Below are 19,021 nucleotides of genomic sequence, written 5' to 3' on the forward strand. Positions count from 1 at the left end.
TGCGTCCACTACTAGTGACAAGGAGGGCTGTGAGCTGTTGAAGGGGACACCTTCGCATACCTTCTGAGGGTTGAACCACCAACGTAGGGACTCCAGTATATATCCTGGCATCTGTCACTAACGAGACCAGCCTGTTATGTCCTGGGCAGTATACCAATGTGAGTCACACTTGAAGGGGCCTGAGCCTCAGTCTGGCATGCTGGACCACGTAAGTGCAGGCTGCCATGTGACCAAGGCGACTCAGGCATCCCCTTGCAGTGGTGGTCAGGTACCACCTGAGGCTTTGGATAATGTCTATCATGGCTTGGAATCGGATCTCTGGCGGGAACGCCCTTGTTCACGTTGAGGAGGAGTCCCAGCCTCTTGGAAGTGGATCTGACCATGCGGATCTGAGATTCCACTTGCTCCCTGGTATGCCCCCTGAGCAGCCAGTCATCTAGGTATGGGTATACCTGTACCTTCCTCCTCTGGAGGCAGGCTGCTACAACTGACATGCACTTGGTGAACACTTGTTGGGGCTGTTAACAAACTGAAGGGGAGGACCGTGAACTGATAGTGTTTGTGGTCGACTACAAATCTACGAAATCTTCTGTGCGCAGGCCAAATGGTTATGTGAAAGTACGCTATGTGAAAGTCGACAGCAGCATTACCAGTCTTCCGGATCCAAGGACGGGATAACAGAGCTCAGGGAGACCATGCGGAACGTCAACTTTACCACTGGTTGAGCACTCCCAGGTCTAAAATGGTTCTGAGACCCCCCCCCCCTTTGACCTGAGGATTAGGAAATAGGGGGAATAGAATCCCTTGCTCCTTAGCTCCCAGGGAACCTCCTCCACTGCCCCTATGGAGAGGAGCGACTGCACCTCCTGGATAAGAAGTTGCTCATGAGAAGGGTCCCTGAAGAGGAATGGGGAAGAGGGGTGGGAGGGAGGGAAGGAGCAGAATGGGAGAGAATATCCCATTTCTACTGAGCAAAGAACCCAGTGGGGTCTGATGTTATTTGGGACCAAGCACAGTGGAAGTGGGACAGATGGGACAGAAAACCGGTGAGGATCTGGTGGAGACACAGGTGGACCGTCCTCAGTCGCATCTTCAAAAGGCCTGTTTAGAGTCTGATGAAGGTTTGGACTGGCCTTGGCCCTGCCCTGAAGGGGGGTTGGAAGACTTGTGTCTGCCATTCCTGCCCCTTCATCTATAGAAATCCTGCCTCGGCCAAGGAGACTATGGATGCTATTGTTGTGGTTGGGACTTGAAGTGCATGCGTTGGGTGGCCGGTGTGTGTATTCCCAATGACTTCATGGTCGCTCTGGAGTCTTTCAAGTTGTGCAACATGGAGTCTATCTGCTTGGAGAACAGCCCCGTACCCTCAAAGGCAAAGTCCTGCAGGGTTTGCTTCACTTTTGGGGGTAGCCCGGATGCCTGAAGCCATGAGGCCCTCCTCATGGCTATGCCTGAGGAGAGGGTACAGGTGGCCGATTCCGCAGAGTCTAGGGATGCCCACAGCGAGGTCTGCGCCACCACCTTCCCTTTCTTGAAAATGGTGGAGAATTTGGCTCTAGAGTCTACAGGGATCAGGTCTTTAAACTTCAGCATGGAGGCTCATGAGTCAAAGTTATATTTGCTGAGGATAGCTTGCTGGTTAGCTATCCTCAGCTGAAGGCTCCCAATGGCATAGACCTTCCTATCAAAAAGGTCCATCCTTTTTGTCTCCTTAGATTTGGAGGCCAGCCCTTGCTGACCCTGTCGCTCGTTAACCGCCGACACGACATGGCTGTGGGTGTGAGAGCAGATAGTCATAGCCCTTGGAAGAGACAAAGTATTTGCGTTCCACACCCGTGGCGGTCGGCAGAATTGAGGCTGGGGTCTGCCACAGAGTCTTCTTGATGTTGCTCTGAATTGTCTTGATTAATGGCAGAGCTACCTGCGATGGATCTTCAGGAGTAAGAATGTCTGTCATGGGGTTCTTAGCATCGACCACTTTCTCTGCTTGCAACCCCATGTTGCAGGCAATCTGCTTCAGAAGGTCCTGATGCGCCCTGTGGTCAAGGGTCTGAAGTGGAAGCCCCGCCACAGTCTCTTCAGGGGATGAAGACAAGGTGACCAGAGGAGAGGAACCAGGTCCTCCTGTCCCTCTGGCTCCCTGAACTCCTCTTGGTCAGTACCTGCCCCTGTGGCAGTTACAATCAAGGTGCCTGTAGCCTGACCCTGCAGCTGGTCCTGTGCCAGAGTCACCTCGGCAGTGGCCTGAGCCTTAGGGGGCAGATAGGTCAGGGTGGCCTCAGATCTCCGAGGTGTAGATCTGTCCCTGGCAGAGTGAGGTGATCGGTGTTCTGAGGTCAACCCCATGAAAGGGAGCCCTGGGCCTGATGGGAAGCCCAGATTGTCCAAAAGGGCCATTGTGCTGGGAGCTGCCACTGCGGCTGCCAGGTCGGCTGCGTCTCCCTTTGCTGCCTCTTGGATCTATGCCAACTGTGCCGGGAATAATATGAGTCACTGTCAGAGTCCAAGGAAGTGGATCCTGATCGTGATGACCAAGGTGGTGCTGAAGGGCCATGCACAGGAGACTGGTGTTGAGCGGATGAGATGGGGGACCGGTGCCGGGTAAACCTCGCCAGAGACCAATGCCAGGAATTCAGCATCAGAGACTGATGCCGAGTATCCAGGGATAGCTCAGTGGTTTGAGCATTGGCCTGCTAAACCCAGGGTTGTGAGTTCAATCCTTGGAGGGGGTCACTTAGGGATCTGGGGCAAAAATTGGTCCTGCTAGTGAAGACAGGGGGCTAGACTCAATGACCTTTGCAGGTCCCTTCCAGTTCTAGGAGATTGGTATATCTCCAATTATTATTATTATTATATATTAACGATTGAGGACGAGGGCCCGGTTCTGTGGGTGGGTGCCGGTCTGCTCTCAGAGCCAGGGATCGGTGCGGGTTCACCCTCGGTGCTGGAGAGGGGGAGCGTTGTGCCAGTGCCAGAGATACCGTTACAGAGCTTGGTGCCAGGGAGTGGTACTGCAATGATAGTGACTGGGAGTGATACCACGGATGGTGCCGAGCCGGGGGCTGTGATCGCCGCATCATAGCCGGCTTGCCTCTAGATACTGGACGTATAGGAACTGCAGGCTTGTCCCTCAGAACCGGGGGCTGTGAAGCCATCATTTCGATTAAGTGTCTGGCGACTTCAAAAGTGTCCAGGGTGGGGGTGGCTCTAACTCCTCCACCTGACACTGCCCTTGCAGAGAGTCGCTGTGTACCATACCCAATGGTCCCCTCCATGGCTCCGAGGTCAATGGCACTGACTCGTGTTATTTTGGCACCAAGTCCATTCTGGGATGCACCTGTGCATCCCCTGATGGTCCCTTTCAGTCTTCCTATGCTGCTTGTGGGGCACCGGTGAAGTTGAGTGGTGCTGGGTCACTGCTCCTGGCTGCGGTGCCGGGGAGCACAGGTGCCGAGGGTCTCTTGTACTAGAGTCCTTCCTCAGCACCATGTCATGTACCGATACCGGAGCACTCCATATGGACATGTTTGGTGCCGGGTTCTGATGGTCTGAAGCAGGCTGGGGATGCAGAGCGGATTCCATGAGAAGTTGCTTGATGCGGAAATCTCCCGCCTTTTTAGTTCTTGGACGAAAAGCCCTGCAAATTTTGCACCTCTCAGTTTGGTGCACCTTCCCCAGATAGTTTAAGCAAGGGTCGTGGGGGTCACTAATAGGCATAGGCTTGTTGCAAGCAACACAGGGCTTAAAGCCCTGGGCTCGCAGCATGCCCCAAAGCCCAAGAAGGGGTTAAGGACTGGGGAGAGATCCTGCTCCCAAACCTGACTGACTAAACTATTTACTATGTAAACTAAAATGGGTAACTAGAACAATTAACTAGGGAGAAACGCTAAGGAAAGTCCTTGCTGAGCAAGCGAACACTGTTCAACAGCCGTCATGGACAGTAAGAAGGAACTGAAGGGGGGTTGGGTCAGCAGGGTCATATATTGAGTGCCATGAAGGCGCCACTCCCGGAGGATCCACAGCTGACCCAACGAGAGCTGATAAGGGAAAACTTTCCGACAACCATGCATGCGGCACGTGCACACCTAATTGGAAATGGTATGAGCAATCACTCAAAGAAGTAGTTTCATTTCAGTTTTTCCTTTTGGTAATGTGTAACTGTTAGGCCTATTTGCACATGTTGGCATTCTGGTGTCTCCGGGTCCACCTACCCCACGGGATCAGATGTTACGTAGAGTGACTCCTTCCTCAGATTAGAAACGAGCTAATCTTTAGGAAGCGATGAAGGCATGACTGTGGGAGGGCCCAATCTCTCAGCGCAAAAGGTGGGGTGCTTTCACCTTGATATTTGTCAGCAACTGGCTAGCTGGTCTTTTGGGTGTGCCAGGGCAGGAAAGTGGGGCTAGGGGAGCAGAAGGACACTCCTTCTTCCCTGCTCTCATTTGCCGTTGGGCAATAGTTCTGCTTATTAAAACTGTGACCAACTGCACCACTTTTCTTAACTTGGCCCATGGGTCTTTCCACTGTGACGGCAGAAAAACAACATCATGCGGATCCCCATTTATTGCCCTCAATGAGCTGAAATACATCTTTTCAGTTCATAAGAGATGATTTTTCAAATTGCCAGGACTGTAAACTCAATGTGGAGTTTGAAAATCAAGCTATATTTTCTCCACCTCTTCTATGTTGACAAGGACTAGGTGTGCGACCACTAGAACTTTAAAAAAAGTTACTATTTTTATAGGACCTACAAAATCAAAATATTTTATCATGACATCATTGAAGAGACTTTAGCATGACCCCTGTAAAGTACCAGTTGGTGATGGACAAGACAAAGTGATTCCTCCCTGCAAAGTTTATAAATAGATTTGGTAAAAAAAAAAATAGAATTTTCAAAGCTTAAATCAAGTTTTATCACAAAAGATGCTTGCTATTTTTCAACCAGCTCGATTTATAAAACAATAGAGAATAGTGTAGTAGTTCTTCATAATGGAAGGACATATATACTGTATATTCATGATAGCAGTATTACTATTGTAAAGTACTATATAAATTGAAGTTGCAGTTGAACAAAAATGGCAATATTTAAATCTGGCACCATTCCAAATACAGGAGACAAGAGCAATGCTTGCCAAATAGAAGTAAACAAAAAATCAATAGTGAAATGGATAGTTTGCATGAATGTAAGAGATGCCCCTTGGAGGGCAAAAAAAGAGAATATAAGAAAGATTAAATAATGACAATATTCTTTTCATCTTTGGATGCAATGACATATTCAAATCGTTGTTTCATCTTGGTTGGTGAGTAAACATGAAACACGACCATGCTATGTACATCAATATGTGTTACAATGTTTACCTCAGACAGGCCTTCACATTGCACGTGAGCCTGTATCCACTCCAGCCTGTCTGAATTTTCCTTCTCACGCACCCCTTCATTTACTTGGGAACACAATTCTTCCGCTTTCTCCAGAGCATGCTTCAAGTGACTGTGATCAGGGTGATTTTCAGGAGTGTTTTCTATTATCTACAGGTAAGTAAAACAGCTTAGTTTCTTTTGTTACCATTGGCTGTAAATCCGCCCATCTTGTCAGCTCTGCATTTCATTTTTTATTTTTTTTTTAGAACTGGTCAACATTTTACAAATGTTAATGTTTTAGTTATTTTTTTCTCAAAAGTTCAAATTTCAATTAAAAAAACTGTTATTCGTTTTGTTTTTACAAAGAAATTATCCCATTTTGGACAATTCTATTGCTGACAAGTCTTTTAGCAAAATTTTTCATGAAGGCTGCTGACTGGGCGCCCAACTCTGATGGCAGCATCACTGCTAACAGCAGCACAGAAGTGAGGGTGGCATGGTATGGAGAAGTCCTCACTTTTGGAGGGGGCATAGCAGCCTTAGAAGTGGGCGTCATGGGCAACTGCCTAGGACACCATCGGTGGGTGGGGGATTTTCTGTGTTCATCCCCATCCCAAGCCCCCAGCCAGCCCAAAGCCAATTTAAGTCCCAAGCTTCAGGGGCCCAGAATGGAAGAGAGGCAGGGCGTTGGGCACCCTGGCTGAGGGTTCCTACCATATGCTGGGCTCCAACTGCTGGTACTGGCTGGGCTGGTGAGGGACAGGACTTCCTCTTACCCTGCAAGGGCCTCTTCTGGGGTCGAGTCAGACCCACCTCCAGGAACCTCCCCTGGCTGAAGGAAGTCCATCTCTGAAGGCAGCACTGCCACCAGCAGCAGTGCAGAACTAAGGGTGGCGAGGTATGGTATTGTCACCCTCATTTCTGCACTGTTGCTGGCTGCAGCGCTTTCTTCAGAGCTGGGTGTCCATCCAGCATCCATCGCTTTCCAGCTGCCCAGCTCTGAAGGCAGCATAGAAGTAAAGGTGGCAATACCACAAACTCCCTACAATAGCCTTGCAACCCCCCAGAACCCTCTTTTGGGTTGAGATCCCCGGTTTGAGAAACGCTGGTTCCCCCCTTGAAATCTGTATAGCAGATTTCATGGTCCGTGACACATTTTCATGACCATGAATTTGATAGGGCCCTAGAGCTGTATGTTCTGTTGCGACAGAGTGGATGAGGCCCAGAAGCCCCCTGTTGGAGGCCTCAGGGTCCTGCCACACCCCATCCCAGAGAGAAGCAGATGAGAAATCCGAGTATGGTTGTGGGGAAGCAGCCAATGAGACAGGCTGCATGGAGTAGCCTATCAGGGCCATATAAAAGGAACTGCAGAACAGAGCAACAGTCAGTTGCTGCCTGGAGCTGGAGGAGAGAAGACCATGTTCCTGGATGGCTAAAAGAGCAGCAGGACAGCTCAGTGTGGGCAGGGACCAGGGGAACTAAGAAGGAGCTCCTGGCTGGCTGCTGGGACTGAGTAAGGACTGAGACCGGGGAGCATCACAGGAACGTAGTGTCTCTAGGGAGGAAGCCCTGGGGGTACGGCCCAGTCCAGGGCTGGGACTGCTTAAAGACTGAGCCCAGGGAGGGCTAAAGAGACACCAATCGAGGGGTACTGAGATAGGCCCCTGGTGCACTGTATACCCCAGAAGGGGTCTGTTCTAATTCGCATACAGACAGTGTGAGAGACTCGGCTGGAGGGCTGAATCACTGAAAAGCTACTTGAGAAACCACCGACAGGGGTCACCAGAACTGAAAGACTGCAGACAAACCTGACCAGAAGGGGGCACTCATGAGAGGTAGATGTCACCCCATTACATCTGGTCATATACAGAAGAGGATTCAGGGCTGATGAAGGAATCTGACTTTTCAGACCAAATTCAGGCCCGGTATAATGTCTCTCTCCTAGATAAGTCTTGGGCCAAATTCAGTAGTAATGGTAATGGTAATGTGAGTTAGACATCAGATGAAAGTTGGACAGAAAATGGAGGCAAGTTGTAAAGTAATGTAACTTGCACAAATCTGGCTTCAATGGCTATGCAAAATGAATAACTGACAAGCCCCGGGGGAGGGGGAGGCATGTACAGCAGGAAAAGCAGCTAGCAGAAGAGTGGAAGACAACTCAGTCCTTCCCCACTCCTTTACTGTATACCCACCACCCACCTTTTGCTGCTAAACCCTTCCATTCCCTGGCATATTAATTACTCTCCTCCATTCATTATGCCAGTGTAAATACAGAATAACTCCACTGCAGTCAGCCGAGTTACTCATGATTTATCCCAGTGTAACTGAAATACTAATTTGGCCCATATTCCCCATACCAGATGTGTCTAGCCTCTTGAGAATAGCAAGAATAGACATACATAGGGAAACTTAACTACAAATAAGCTACAAGCCAAGGGGCACTCTAAATACATTCCAGTATGTTTAAAAAAAAACGTACATTTTTAATTATTAGCGGGTATCTCGTTACCCTTTGCATAGGCTTTAGCAGAAAACTTGACAGCGGCATTCCTTTGCAGCGAGGATCCATTGCTAACCTCTGAAATAGGAAAGGTAAGATGTTGTTAACCAGCTTGTTTATGACAGTTGGAAGACAAATTCCTGAAAAAAGGTAAAAGATAAAATGGTAAGTCAATAAATACATCACATAAACCTGTTCTCAGTCAGAACAAGAAGTATGACAAACAAATTCAGAGCAATAGAATTTCTCATATTTTTAAAAAATAGGGTAGAGTATGTCAGAGATGAGAGCAGCTTTATGATCCCTAGAGGTATCTATATTTTCGGACTGTATAAACATTCTGATTGAAGTAAGCTTCCTTATTATGGGACAGGGCTTATGAATGATGACATTATTTATGAATGGGTTTGAATGGAAATCATTACAACATTATCTCCCATGTCATCATGTTGACTACAAAAAGACATTTCCACTATTTCTTTCTTCAGAAGAAAAGTGACATATACACTGGAAATTATGTGAATGCCCTCCAAATGTAATCTGAGAAGTTTGACAGCTCAGTGAATAAAGCAGATTTTTCACAGATATTATATATTGAAAAGATTTACTAGATAATACGGTTCATGCCCCTGCCAAAGCACCCTTGTCCCCTATAGAACATTTTCTAGTGCTTTGCCAATTCCCTTTTTAAAATACTCAAGCAATGGGGCTTTCACCTTTTCCACAATACATTGCACTGTCAGGACATTTCCCCTGGTATTTAATCTATATTTCTTCTTTTTTTAATGTAACTCCATTACTCTTAGTCAGATCCCCAGGAATCACACTGAAAAATAATTCATCATGCAGTACTTGGAGTTTCACTCTCCAAATATTTATAGATAGTCTGTGGCCTGGTCTACACTAAAAAGTTAGGTCAACCCAGCTACATCGCTCAGGGATGTGAAAAATCCACCCCACCCCACCCCCATAGTTAAGCCAACCTTGTCCTTGTGTAGAAAGTGCTAGCTACCGCCTCTTGGGAAGGTGGATTACCTGCAGCACTCAGGTTGTGCCACTGTAGCATTTCAAGTGTAGACACACCCTTATTACATTCTTCTTTTGGCTGTCTCTTAGCCATCTATTCATATGCATTTCCTGACAGTGAATTCCTTAAGCTGTAGGATACTCTTCCAAGGAAGTGGTGGAAGCCTCATCTCTCTTGACATTTAAAAATAGACTGGACTAAACACTAGAAAAGTTCAAGTGGGAATAATCCTACCTTACCAGGGAGATGGGCTGGATGTCCCACTATAATAAGCCTTTTTTACCCCAGAAGTAGCATGGTCTGATGGACAGGACGCTAGATGGAATCAAGAGGCCAGAGTTCTGCCTATGAGCTGCTGTGTGACCTTGAGCAAAACACTATTTTTCTTTGCCTTTTTTTCTCCTCCCACCCTTTGTCCGTCTTGTCCATTCATGGCAGTGACAGTTTCTTACTATGTATTTCTACAGCATCTAGCACATTGGGGCCTTGATTTTAGCAGGGCCTCTTGGTGCTACTGTAATACTACTGCCACTTTAATAATTAATAATAACAAAAACTTCATCTTCTATGATGTTCTGACCAAATCTTGTTCCTCATTGAACATTTGAAGGGCTTAAAGATTCTTCACTTGTCCACAGCATAGCACTGTTTTGTAATCAGCAAAATGATTAGATGCAGTTCAGAGGTAAGAAATTCACAATGGTTATTTTGTCTCTTACTTTAACAAACTCCTTGAACTCTGTGACTTCATCTGTTTTCTGCTGGATTAATGCTGCCCCATTGAGCTGGCAGCTACAGAACCGGATGTAAGGTTGCATGTGCGGTAGCTGTGCGGTCAGTATGTCGCCAATCATTTTCACTGGCATCCTCTCCCCAGACATCTTTTTACGAACACGCAGTGCTCTAGACACAAAGAAAAAGATGCTAGGCATGTTTTGTGTGTAACTGGACCATTAATGGATTGTAACTGACCCCTGAAATAAACTAGCTGATAGTTCATTTTTTAAATGAAGAGGGTTACAGAACAGCAGAAGACCAGCACAGGATTTATTCCATATTGTAAAAATATACTATTATATAGGACTCTCAACCACCAGTCTGGTTTCCTTCTTGTGGTCACCAAACTGCTGTTCAAAATTAACTCGAGGCAAATTCAACTAAGAGTTAATATTTTTTAAAAAGCAATGCAATTTCCTTGTTTTGCTAACCTACGAGACCACACGCTCTAAAACATACAGTTCTGTTCAAAGCACTTTCTTCCCTTCAGCATATCAGCCAAAATGCAGGAAAGTGGTATGGTTTAATGCCTGAAAGAAATCACACATAAAGCCAGATCCTCCACTGGTGTGAACTGGCATACAGCTATTGAAATCAAAGGAGCTAAGCTGATTTACACCAGCTAAGAATCTGGCCAAAATGGTTTAAATATTAAAAAAAAGATAACTATTTTAAATGACTTGGACAACAATATTTTAGTATCTTAGAGGTGTATCAAAAAGGAAACATATCCAGAAGGAGAAAGTCTGGCATAATATCAATAAATCTAAAGTTTGTATCAATCATATAAAAGGTAGGATAGTTGAATTTGAATATATGTCTTTGCATCCAAAGGCCTCTTCTGAGAGTAAGTACTTCAAGAGTTTATATACTGTAATTTTAATATTTATCTGGACTAAACTTTAGTCCATGCACAGTATATGGAGTACGTATACAAGAAACACTGCAAGTTGCTTCAGACAACATAGAAATAGTGCAAATGAACTGGATTTAGATTGATTTCCAGGTTTGTCACTTAGGAGGAGAGTAATGTAAATATACTAACATTACATTATACTGCATGCAAAACAAACTCATCATCCTGAATTGAATAGTTGCCAAGAGATCCTGAAGGAAAACCTTTCACTGAGAAGTCCTGCGTGAGTGACTTTGATGATAGCATGTTGTTTTGAGTCTTGCAGAACTGGACCATAATCACCCACTACCATCAGCAACCTCTGAGCAGTGGACCAAGTGAGAAATAAGAAGGATGTTAGATTTAAATGAAACTGCCATTTTTTATTGCCAGTATTTACATGCGTATTTATGAATCTCAACAAGGGTGAAAAGTGGCCAGGTGTACCAGCAAACGCAGATTTTCTTGATGAAAATAGTTGATGTCCTGATTCTGCAAAGCAGTTAAGCATGTGCTTAAGTCCATCTTTATTTAGCACATCACTTAAGCATGTGCTTAAAGTAAAGTATAAGCTTAGGTGTTTGCTGAATTGGAGCCTAAAGCTGAAAATCTCCCTTTGTGGGCTAAAATGAATTATTTTTCACAAATTTGCTCCAGAGGAATTTTTCTTCTTTTGCACAGAACTTTTACCATTTTCACAGCAAAACAGATTTATTTATTTAGGCAGTAAAATGACACTTTTCAACCTATGAATATGCACAAACTACTTGATTTTCTCAAAAAGGAATTCCAGGACATAATATTATATTATATTCTTTGCAACCTGCTGCTGTTTTCACTGGTAGCAAATACGATTTTCACACATTTAAATAATTAGGAGGGGATGGGAAAGGTCCATTATTTAATTGTTGATAAATATAGAAAAGTAACTTACTTCAGTAGTTTGATATTGCACATAATCAGCTCCTTCCAATTAACAAAAATCATAGCAACCTCTTTTTCTGTTAGCAGCTCAGACTCCATCAGTGGTTTCTGGAAGATCTACAGAAAATGAAGCAATTTAGAAAGTTGCCATAAGCAGATAGCTAAGGGTTAATGTTCTTTTACCTGTAAAGGGTTAACACAGGGAACCTGAAACACCTGACCAGAGGACCAATCAGGAAACAAGACTTTTTCAAATCTGGGTGAAGGGAAGTTTTGGGTGTGAGTTCTTTGTTCTGTGTCTGTGCCCTCTCGGCTCTGAGAGTGATTTTTCTATCTCCAGGCTTTCTAATCTGCTGTTTCCAAGTTGTAAGTACAAGGATAGTAAGACAATAGGTTTATATTGTTTTTTTGTATTTACATGTGTGTAGTTGCTGGAATGTTTTAAATTGTATTCTTTTTGGATAAGGCTGTTTATTCATTTTTCTTTTAAGCAATTGACCCTGTATATTGTCAACTTGATACAGAGCCTATTTTTAATGTCCTTTTTCTTTCTTTTTAAGACCTGTTGGAGTTTTTCTTTAGTGGAGACTCCAGGGAATTGAGTCTGCAGCTCACCAGGGAATTGGTGGGAGGAAGAAGTCAGGGGGAAAATCTCTTTGTGTTAGATTTACTAAGCCTGACTTTGCATACCCTCTGGGTGAGCGGGGGAAGAGAGATTAGCTCTCTCGGTACTTGTGTTTCCAGGACTGGAAACAGGGAGGGTGGAATCCCTCTGTTTAGATTCACGGAGCTTGCTTCTGTATCTCTCTCCAGGAACCCAGGGAGGGAACACCTAGAGGGGAGGAGGGGGAAGGGAAATGGTTTATTCCCCTTTGTTGTGAGACTCAAGGAATCTGAGTCTTGGGGTCCCCCAGGGAAGGTTTTGGGGAGACCACAGTGAGCTAGGCACTGTATAATTCTTAGCTGGTGGCAGCAATACCAGGTCCAAGCTGGTAACTAAGCTTGGAGGTTTTCATGCTAACATCCATATTTTGGACGCTAAGGTCCAGATCTGGGAAGAAATGTTATGACAAAAGTGTACTATTAAATCAATTCAAAGCGACAAAGCTTCTTGTTCATAATCTCCATGTAGAGGGCTGTGTACTCAATAATACAACATTTAATTTTCATTAGAACAGATTTCAAACATACTGTCAGCCTTAGAGTTCCATAATGTTTCCAGAAAAGATGTTCGTGAACAGTGTATCACTTCACAAGGCATAATCTAAACTTGCATCAGTGAGGTTAATTACAAGATGGCTTATTTCTGTTTTAACCTTGGGCAATTCCTTATACTGGTGGTCCCTTGCAAAATATCTCAGTAATAAATTACACAGAAGTCTACTTTGGCCTCTACTCTACAGATACCCAATTTATTACTGATTACAGCTGGAATTTTTTTTCCTGACAAATAGAAAATTCACCAAAAAAAATCATTTTGGGGAGAACCAAAACTATTCATGAATTTGTACTGAATTCAGCAAATAGTTTTAGCCAAAAGAAAAAAAAAAACTAAAAAAACCTCCCATAAATATAAAAACATTTAATTTCATTTCAAAATGAAATGTCTATTTGAATCAACCTGAATGAAATTATTTCAGTTTTTCATTTTGGCAAGAAAAATTAACTGATTTTATTTCCCAGTTTTTTTGATGCAGTCACAGAACTGAATAAATAATTATTCACTGATTTATTTTATTTATCTAACCACATATCAGGTTTGCATATCTTGACCATTTTGGCAAAGAAGCACTCTCCCTCAGTTAAGAGGCTCACCTTAGATGTCTATCTGGCTTCCATTTTCCCTGCATGAAAGATGCACATAATAACTATTAAGAAACTGAATTTAGGCACAGAAAAGCAGATAACTAAGTGCCACTGTGGCTGTAGAATCTCTGCACAATGAGTTAAACCTCTAAGTCTTAAGAGAATATGCATGAGAAATAAACTTTTAGAATCCGGAGTGAAAAGACTGTACTAAAACAGAAGGTTTAAATGATGATGTCTCAGTGCTGGTAACAAGAGACTCACATGCTCATGAATACTAAAAACTCAAGTCAGATTATTCCTAGCAAGTGCAAGTTAAACAAAAAATGACAACTTTGTAAGATTAAGTTACTAGTCACTATTTTTTAAAAACGGGGGACTACAGTTGGGCTCCCAAATCCATGTTTAGGCATCGAAATAAGTGACCTGCTCTTCAAACGTGCTGAGCAACCAACAGTTCCCACTCGGCGAGTATGAGATGCTCTGTGGTCAGCACTTTTGAAAATCAAGCCACTGATTCTGTGCCTAAATGTGGATTTAGGAGCTTACTTTTCAGCTCTCCCTTTTGCAAACCTTGGCCATTCTTCTTACCTCTGTGACTAACTGCAGGTCATTTACATAGTTCTCTTCTGTTACGATCAGTTCATGGATGTATCCCTGCCTTTTCCTTTCAGTAGGTGTCAACATGTCCAGGAGGTGTAAGTCAGCACACCCTGGAAAACACAAAGGAGACAGAGAATTTAGTGAGGACTATTGGGAAATAGATTAAAACTGTGATATTTCAGCTAATGCTTCACTAACAGTAACAGCCACCTGTTCATTTAATTTATCATTCTCTCAGCACGTAACACCACAAAATTGAAAATGTTTCATCTTTATTTGCTTAAAAAATCAAAAGGCTTGAGTTGCCTCTAAAGCAAGGCTCAATTAAAAAAAAAAATAAAAAAATTACAGTCCTACTATTTATTTGTTCATCAACTCCATTGTCTTGAACCTAACAATTAATACAACAAATGAATGAAAGACTGGCTAAAACAAAAGCCTACAGTCCGAGGATGACTGAACTAAAGCTTTGGTGAACATTAAGAGAGAGCAGGTTTAAAGGACAGGGAGGCTAAAGTATCCAAGTGGATCTTAACTGCTATGATATGGGAATACAATAAATACAATAGCAGTGAGAAGTATTCTCTCAAATAGTCATACACCGCAAGAGTCAACCCTCAGAGCTGGAACCATTGAGAAGAGGTTCCATTTTAGGCTATGTCTACACTAGAGACCTTACAGTGGCACAGCTGTACCCCTGCAGCTGCCCTGCTGTAAGGTCTTCCATTCAGCCACACTATGCCAGTGCGAGAGTGCTTTCTCATCAGCAAAATTAAACTACCCCCAATAAGCAGCAGTAGCTATGTCAGCAGGAAAGCGTCTCCCACCAGCATAGCATTGTCCACACTGGCACTTCTGTCAGTGTAACTTATGTCAGTCAGGGGGGTGCTTTTTTCACACCTCTGTACGACAAAAGTTTTACCAACAAAAGTGGTAGCGCAGACAAAGCCTTACTCTGTTATTCTTTTCAAAGTGGACATTCTATCCAGTAGTGTTCTATTTTATTTAATTTCTGCACTTTTCTTTTCAAAACTGACTTTAGGGATCTGATCCAAAGTCTACTGAGGTCAGTGAAATGTGTGTGCAGGGGGTGGGGGGTGTCTTTCCATTTATAATAGAATACAAATGGAATACATTTAAAAACAAAAAACTGAAACATTCTAGGCCACAAATGGAAGGTTTCGGTGTATTAAAATGCTTGGGTTTGATTTCTCAAAATCTACTTGTTCCCTTGGGAAGTTTCGATTTTGACAAAATGGCATTTTCTAACAGGAGAACTTCCTATTGCAAAATTTTTCATGGAGTTTAGAATGATCAAGGCTTTTTATTTATGTATGTATTTGTTCACCAGCATCACCAATGATACCAACATACTTAGCCCAGACTTTGAGGAGAGTATTGTTTTAGGTAAGGTGTTCTCATATTTTTCATAGTGTGAACCACCTCTTCTCCTATTCTCAATCACATCACTTCCTTGTGGCAACTACAGAAATTGCTTCCATATAAGCTTAATATTAGGAGAGTATTGACTATATTTTTAGCTTTTTAAATGCAATTTAGTAGCTGGAAACAAGGAAAATTCAGCCCCTGTCACCAGCCAGGTTTCTATGGATCACTATTAAGTAGTCCATGAACCACAGTTTGGGAACCTCTGCTTTAGCCGACTCATGCTCTCTCTGTTGGCTGATTAACAGCAGAGCACACTCATGGGTTCTATATAAACAGTTTTTTAAAATATTTACTGGAGTGGTAGATTTGAAAAACAAAAATTAGATATGAACAGTCAATGGGGCATCCTGTAGGACTGTAGTAACTTTAAAGTAGATCATTTTAGGGACCTAAACACATTGAAAAAAGTCTTTTAAGATATTGCTTATTGTAGTTTTTTAAATGAGACTCTTTAAACGTTTGTTGATAAAATGAGAAGGTAACATTGAGAATAGTCAATGAACTTACGCACTGGCCTAGTGACAAAATATTAGAAACTCTTGGAGTTGTTCAAAAACCAAAAGCTTCAATCCTGCTTTACAAATGGCTGCTTTCAGAGCAATTTTCCAGTACATACAGTACAACACAGGTCTAGAAACCACTTTAGTTTTCTTACTGAGCTGCCAGCCTCAGCAAATACAAACACTGAACCTAAGTATTTTGTTTTGTTTTCTTAAGACTGGAGAGATTTTCTCTTCAAATATGCTGATAACCTTGGTTTGAAGTATTATTCCAACTACTAAAGTTTTATATGAAACATTTAAAATCTCAAAAAGGAACATTTTTTCAAACAGCTTGACAGATTGCCAGTGGGAACTTTAAATAGGTCACTTGAACTTCAACAATTAGTCTCCTTTTGAACATTTAATATTTGAGGGAAAAAACCAGATTTCAATCAGAGTAGTGTAAGTGGAAAGGACTTTTCCAATAGAGAGATTTTTTTTAGGTGCAAAAAGATTAGAAACTTTCTCCTCGACATAAAAAACAAACAATGTTTGGGTTCCTTTTCAAACTAAAATGTGAGATGAAAGGGCTATAACTGATTGGTTTTGTTTTTTTTTTAATAAAAGTCTAAATTCCACTTGCAGCTGTAATAATATTATGAATTCAACCAACTAAAAGAGATCCTTTCTTGGGGGACCATAAACTGCCTTGGATAAGCAGGTGCTGCCACCACTGACAAATGGAAAGCATCTATCTCAAAAACCCTAATTCAACAAGGAACTTAAGCACGTTCCTAACTTTAAGCATGAGTAGTCACCAGTGCAGCTACTCATGTGCTTAAGTTAGTCTGGTATCTAAATACCTTGTTGAAATGAGACTTAAGTGTGTTGCTGAGCTCCGTCTCTGCACTTCTTGAAATTTTCCTGATTTTTTAAAAAAAGATACTTTATCATATTGAAGAGAGACTATGGAATGGTCCTTTTAAATAAACTTGAAGTTCATTTGAACAACTTGAAGGTATAAGACAATAATTGTATCACGAGTTAAATAAACAGACTGAAGGCATAGATCTCCCCAGGAAAGAGATATGGTTATCATTAAGATAACAAGAAACACCCTTGGGCTATTACTCTTTTATTCTGAAACTTGAAATTAAATATTCACAATGTAATATTTACCGCTCACCCCCAAACGGCTGCAATTGCTTTATGTTATTGCTATTATCTGTATTACAGTAACTTCCAGAGGCACTAGTCACGATCATTGTGCTGGGTACTACACAAAAATAAGGGGACAGTCCCTGCCCTGATAAACTTACAGATCCTGGACAAAAGCCTAACAATTACAATGGGCTGTAGGATCAGCCCCTAAATACAGACAGAACAGTAAATTGTTAAAAATAATAGTTAGCAACATTTTATCCCATCCTTTCTATTCATTCTCACCATCACTACCCCTTCCCATCCATACAGAACCTTAGCAAGGCAAACGACAGTATATCTTTTATTTCAGATCAGAATTTGGAGGAAGAGGTTAGGATCCTCCGAATGTAAAATAATTATGAATCATGTTGGCTTATGGAGAAGGAAGGGTTTTAGGGGAACAGAGACAAAGAGAAAAGCTCTGATCCTGGTGCCACTGAAGTCTATGGCAAGTGGAGTTGATTGGAGTTTTTCTTTTAAGCAACTAGTGAAGCAAAGGGTTTACAATTGCCAATTAAAGGACAGAGGTATCTGCATATTCACAATATTTAATAAGAAATAATCATATGATTATGCAAATCCATGCACTCTGATTGGTTAATAAGTATCAGCCAATGCACAGATATTCAGACACATGTATAGCTGAGAAAGAAAGAGGATTAGGTAAACTGGACTCCTGGAATGAGAGTGTGTTCAACTATTCCTCTGGAAAGCCTTTCTTTGGCCTCCTGTGACAGCAGGGCCCTCTAACTTGGGGGATTCTAGAATTGTAAAGGAGAATCTCAGATTTCATTTACAAAAGGAAAGTTCCTGCCCCCTTTCTTTGCAAAGGCAGCCTTGAAAACAAAAATGGATATAAACCAATCACTAGAGATGAATGGAACAAGCAGCGGGGTTCTACTTCTGCAACAGGAATCTGGTGGAGACATAACTATTCCACACATGCACACACCCTTTTAATGCAAAGTGAGTCAGTTATGATTGAGATGTATCCCCAAAAACAACATGGCCAGATCTAACCACAGTCTTTACGTCAGTACAGCATAGTGGTGAAATCACAACTGACTCCTGTCCACTATGTCTCAAGGAGGTGGATGCAGTACAAAATGATTTTACAGGCTTGCCCAAAAATGCTAAGGCTCTGCATAATTGGGGAAAAATAATTATATTTCAATACTTATACAGCATCTGTGCACTCTGATTGGCTAAGACAATCCCATTTTGCCTCTTCCCTTCTTCTGGGCCTACTAGCTAACTTCAGATGTAAGAATAGCCCTACTGGGTCAGACCAAAGGTCCACTTAGCCCAGTATCCTGTCTTCCGACAGTGGCCAATGCCAGGTGCCCCAGAGGGCATGAACAGAACAAGTGATCATCAAGTGATCCATCCCCTGTCAACTATTCCCAGCTTCTGGCAAACAGAGGCTAGGTAGACCATCCCTGCTGTACCATCAGCTTAGTACAAACAGCTGATACTGTGCATCCTCCAGTGGGAGGCAATATCAAAAGAGGTTGTAGACTCCAGTGATCAAATAGGTCTTCTCCAGCTCTAACTTCTATGACCCTGTGTTGTCCATTAAAGACATGCCTGTAAAAACAAAACAAACAAACACATTGCCCAGCTACAGTCAATGTATTGTAGAAATAAAATTTAGAACTCTATTTAAAACAAATATTCTTTAATCCTTCTGGTGGTGGTGGTGGTGGTGGTGATAGTAGTGGTAGAGTAAATTGGCTGACTGCATTTTAACCACCATGTCATCAGACCCGCTTATCTGAACTCTGGTAGCCAGATGGCATTAGCCCTCCCACAAGCGTGACAAAAGGAAATCTGAAGAACATCTTTGTTCTCACCTATTTACCTGATATTCACTAGGACTACAGAAGCATGATTTGGACTATTCCAATGGACATAAGGAGGGACCCCACCTACTGACAGACAGAAGGGGTGCAAAATTCCAGCATGCTTTTGTCTACCCCTCATTGTTTCCTCGCCAT

The 19,021-nt window shown here is 42.7% G+C and overlaps 1 protein-coding gene across 6 annotated transcripts in view; it reads right to left on the reverse strand.

Annotated features, from left to right (window-relative positions):
* ITSN1 (intersectin 1) overlaps positions 1–19,021 on the reverse strand; it is a 238,546-nt gene that overhangs the window by 14,493 nt on the left and 205,032 nt on the right. For 5 of the 6 annotated variants that reach the window (XM_030578552.1, XM_030578544.1, XM_030578535.1 and 2 more), the window contains 5 exons: positions 13,879–14,000; positions 11,492–11,598; positions 9,605–9,788; positions 7,838–7,936; positions 5,359–5,526 (listed from right to left, as the gene is read on the reverse strand). In XM_030578552.1, the coding sequence (XP_030434412.1) occupies positions 5,359–5,526; positions 7,838–7,936; positions 9,605–9,788; positions 11,492–11,598; positions 13,879–14,000 (680 nt within the window). Of the gene's footprint in view, positions 1–5,358; positions 5,527–7,837; positions 7,937–9,604; positions 9,789–10,665; positions 10,880–11,491; positions 11,599–13,878; positions 14,001–19,021 lie in introns of those variants that run through there. The other variant, XM_030578562.1, reaches the window with a different exon arrangement.

Source organism: Gopherus evgoodei, chromosome 1, assembly GCF_007399415.2.
Source record: "Gopherus evgoodei ecotype Sinaloan lineage chromosome 1, rGopEvg1_v1.p, whole genome shotgun sequence".
Classification (NCBI taxonomy): Eukaryota; Metazoa; Chordata; order Testudines; family Testudinidae; genus Gopherus; species Gopherus evgoodei.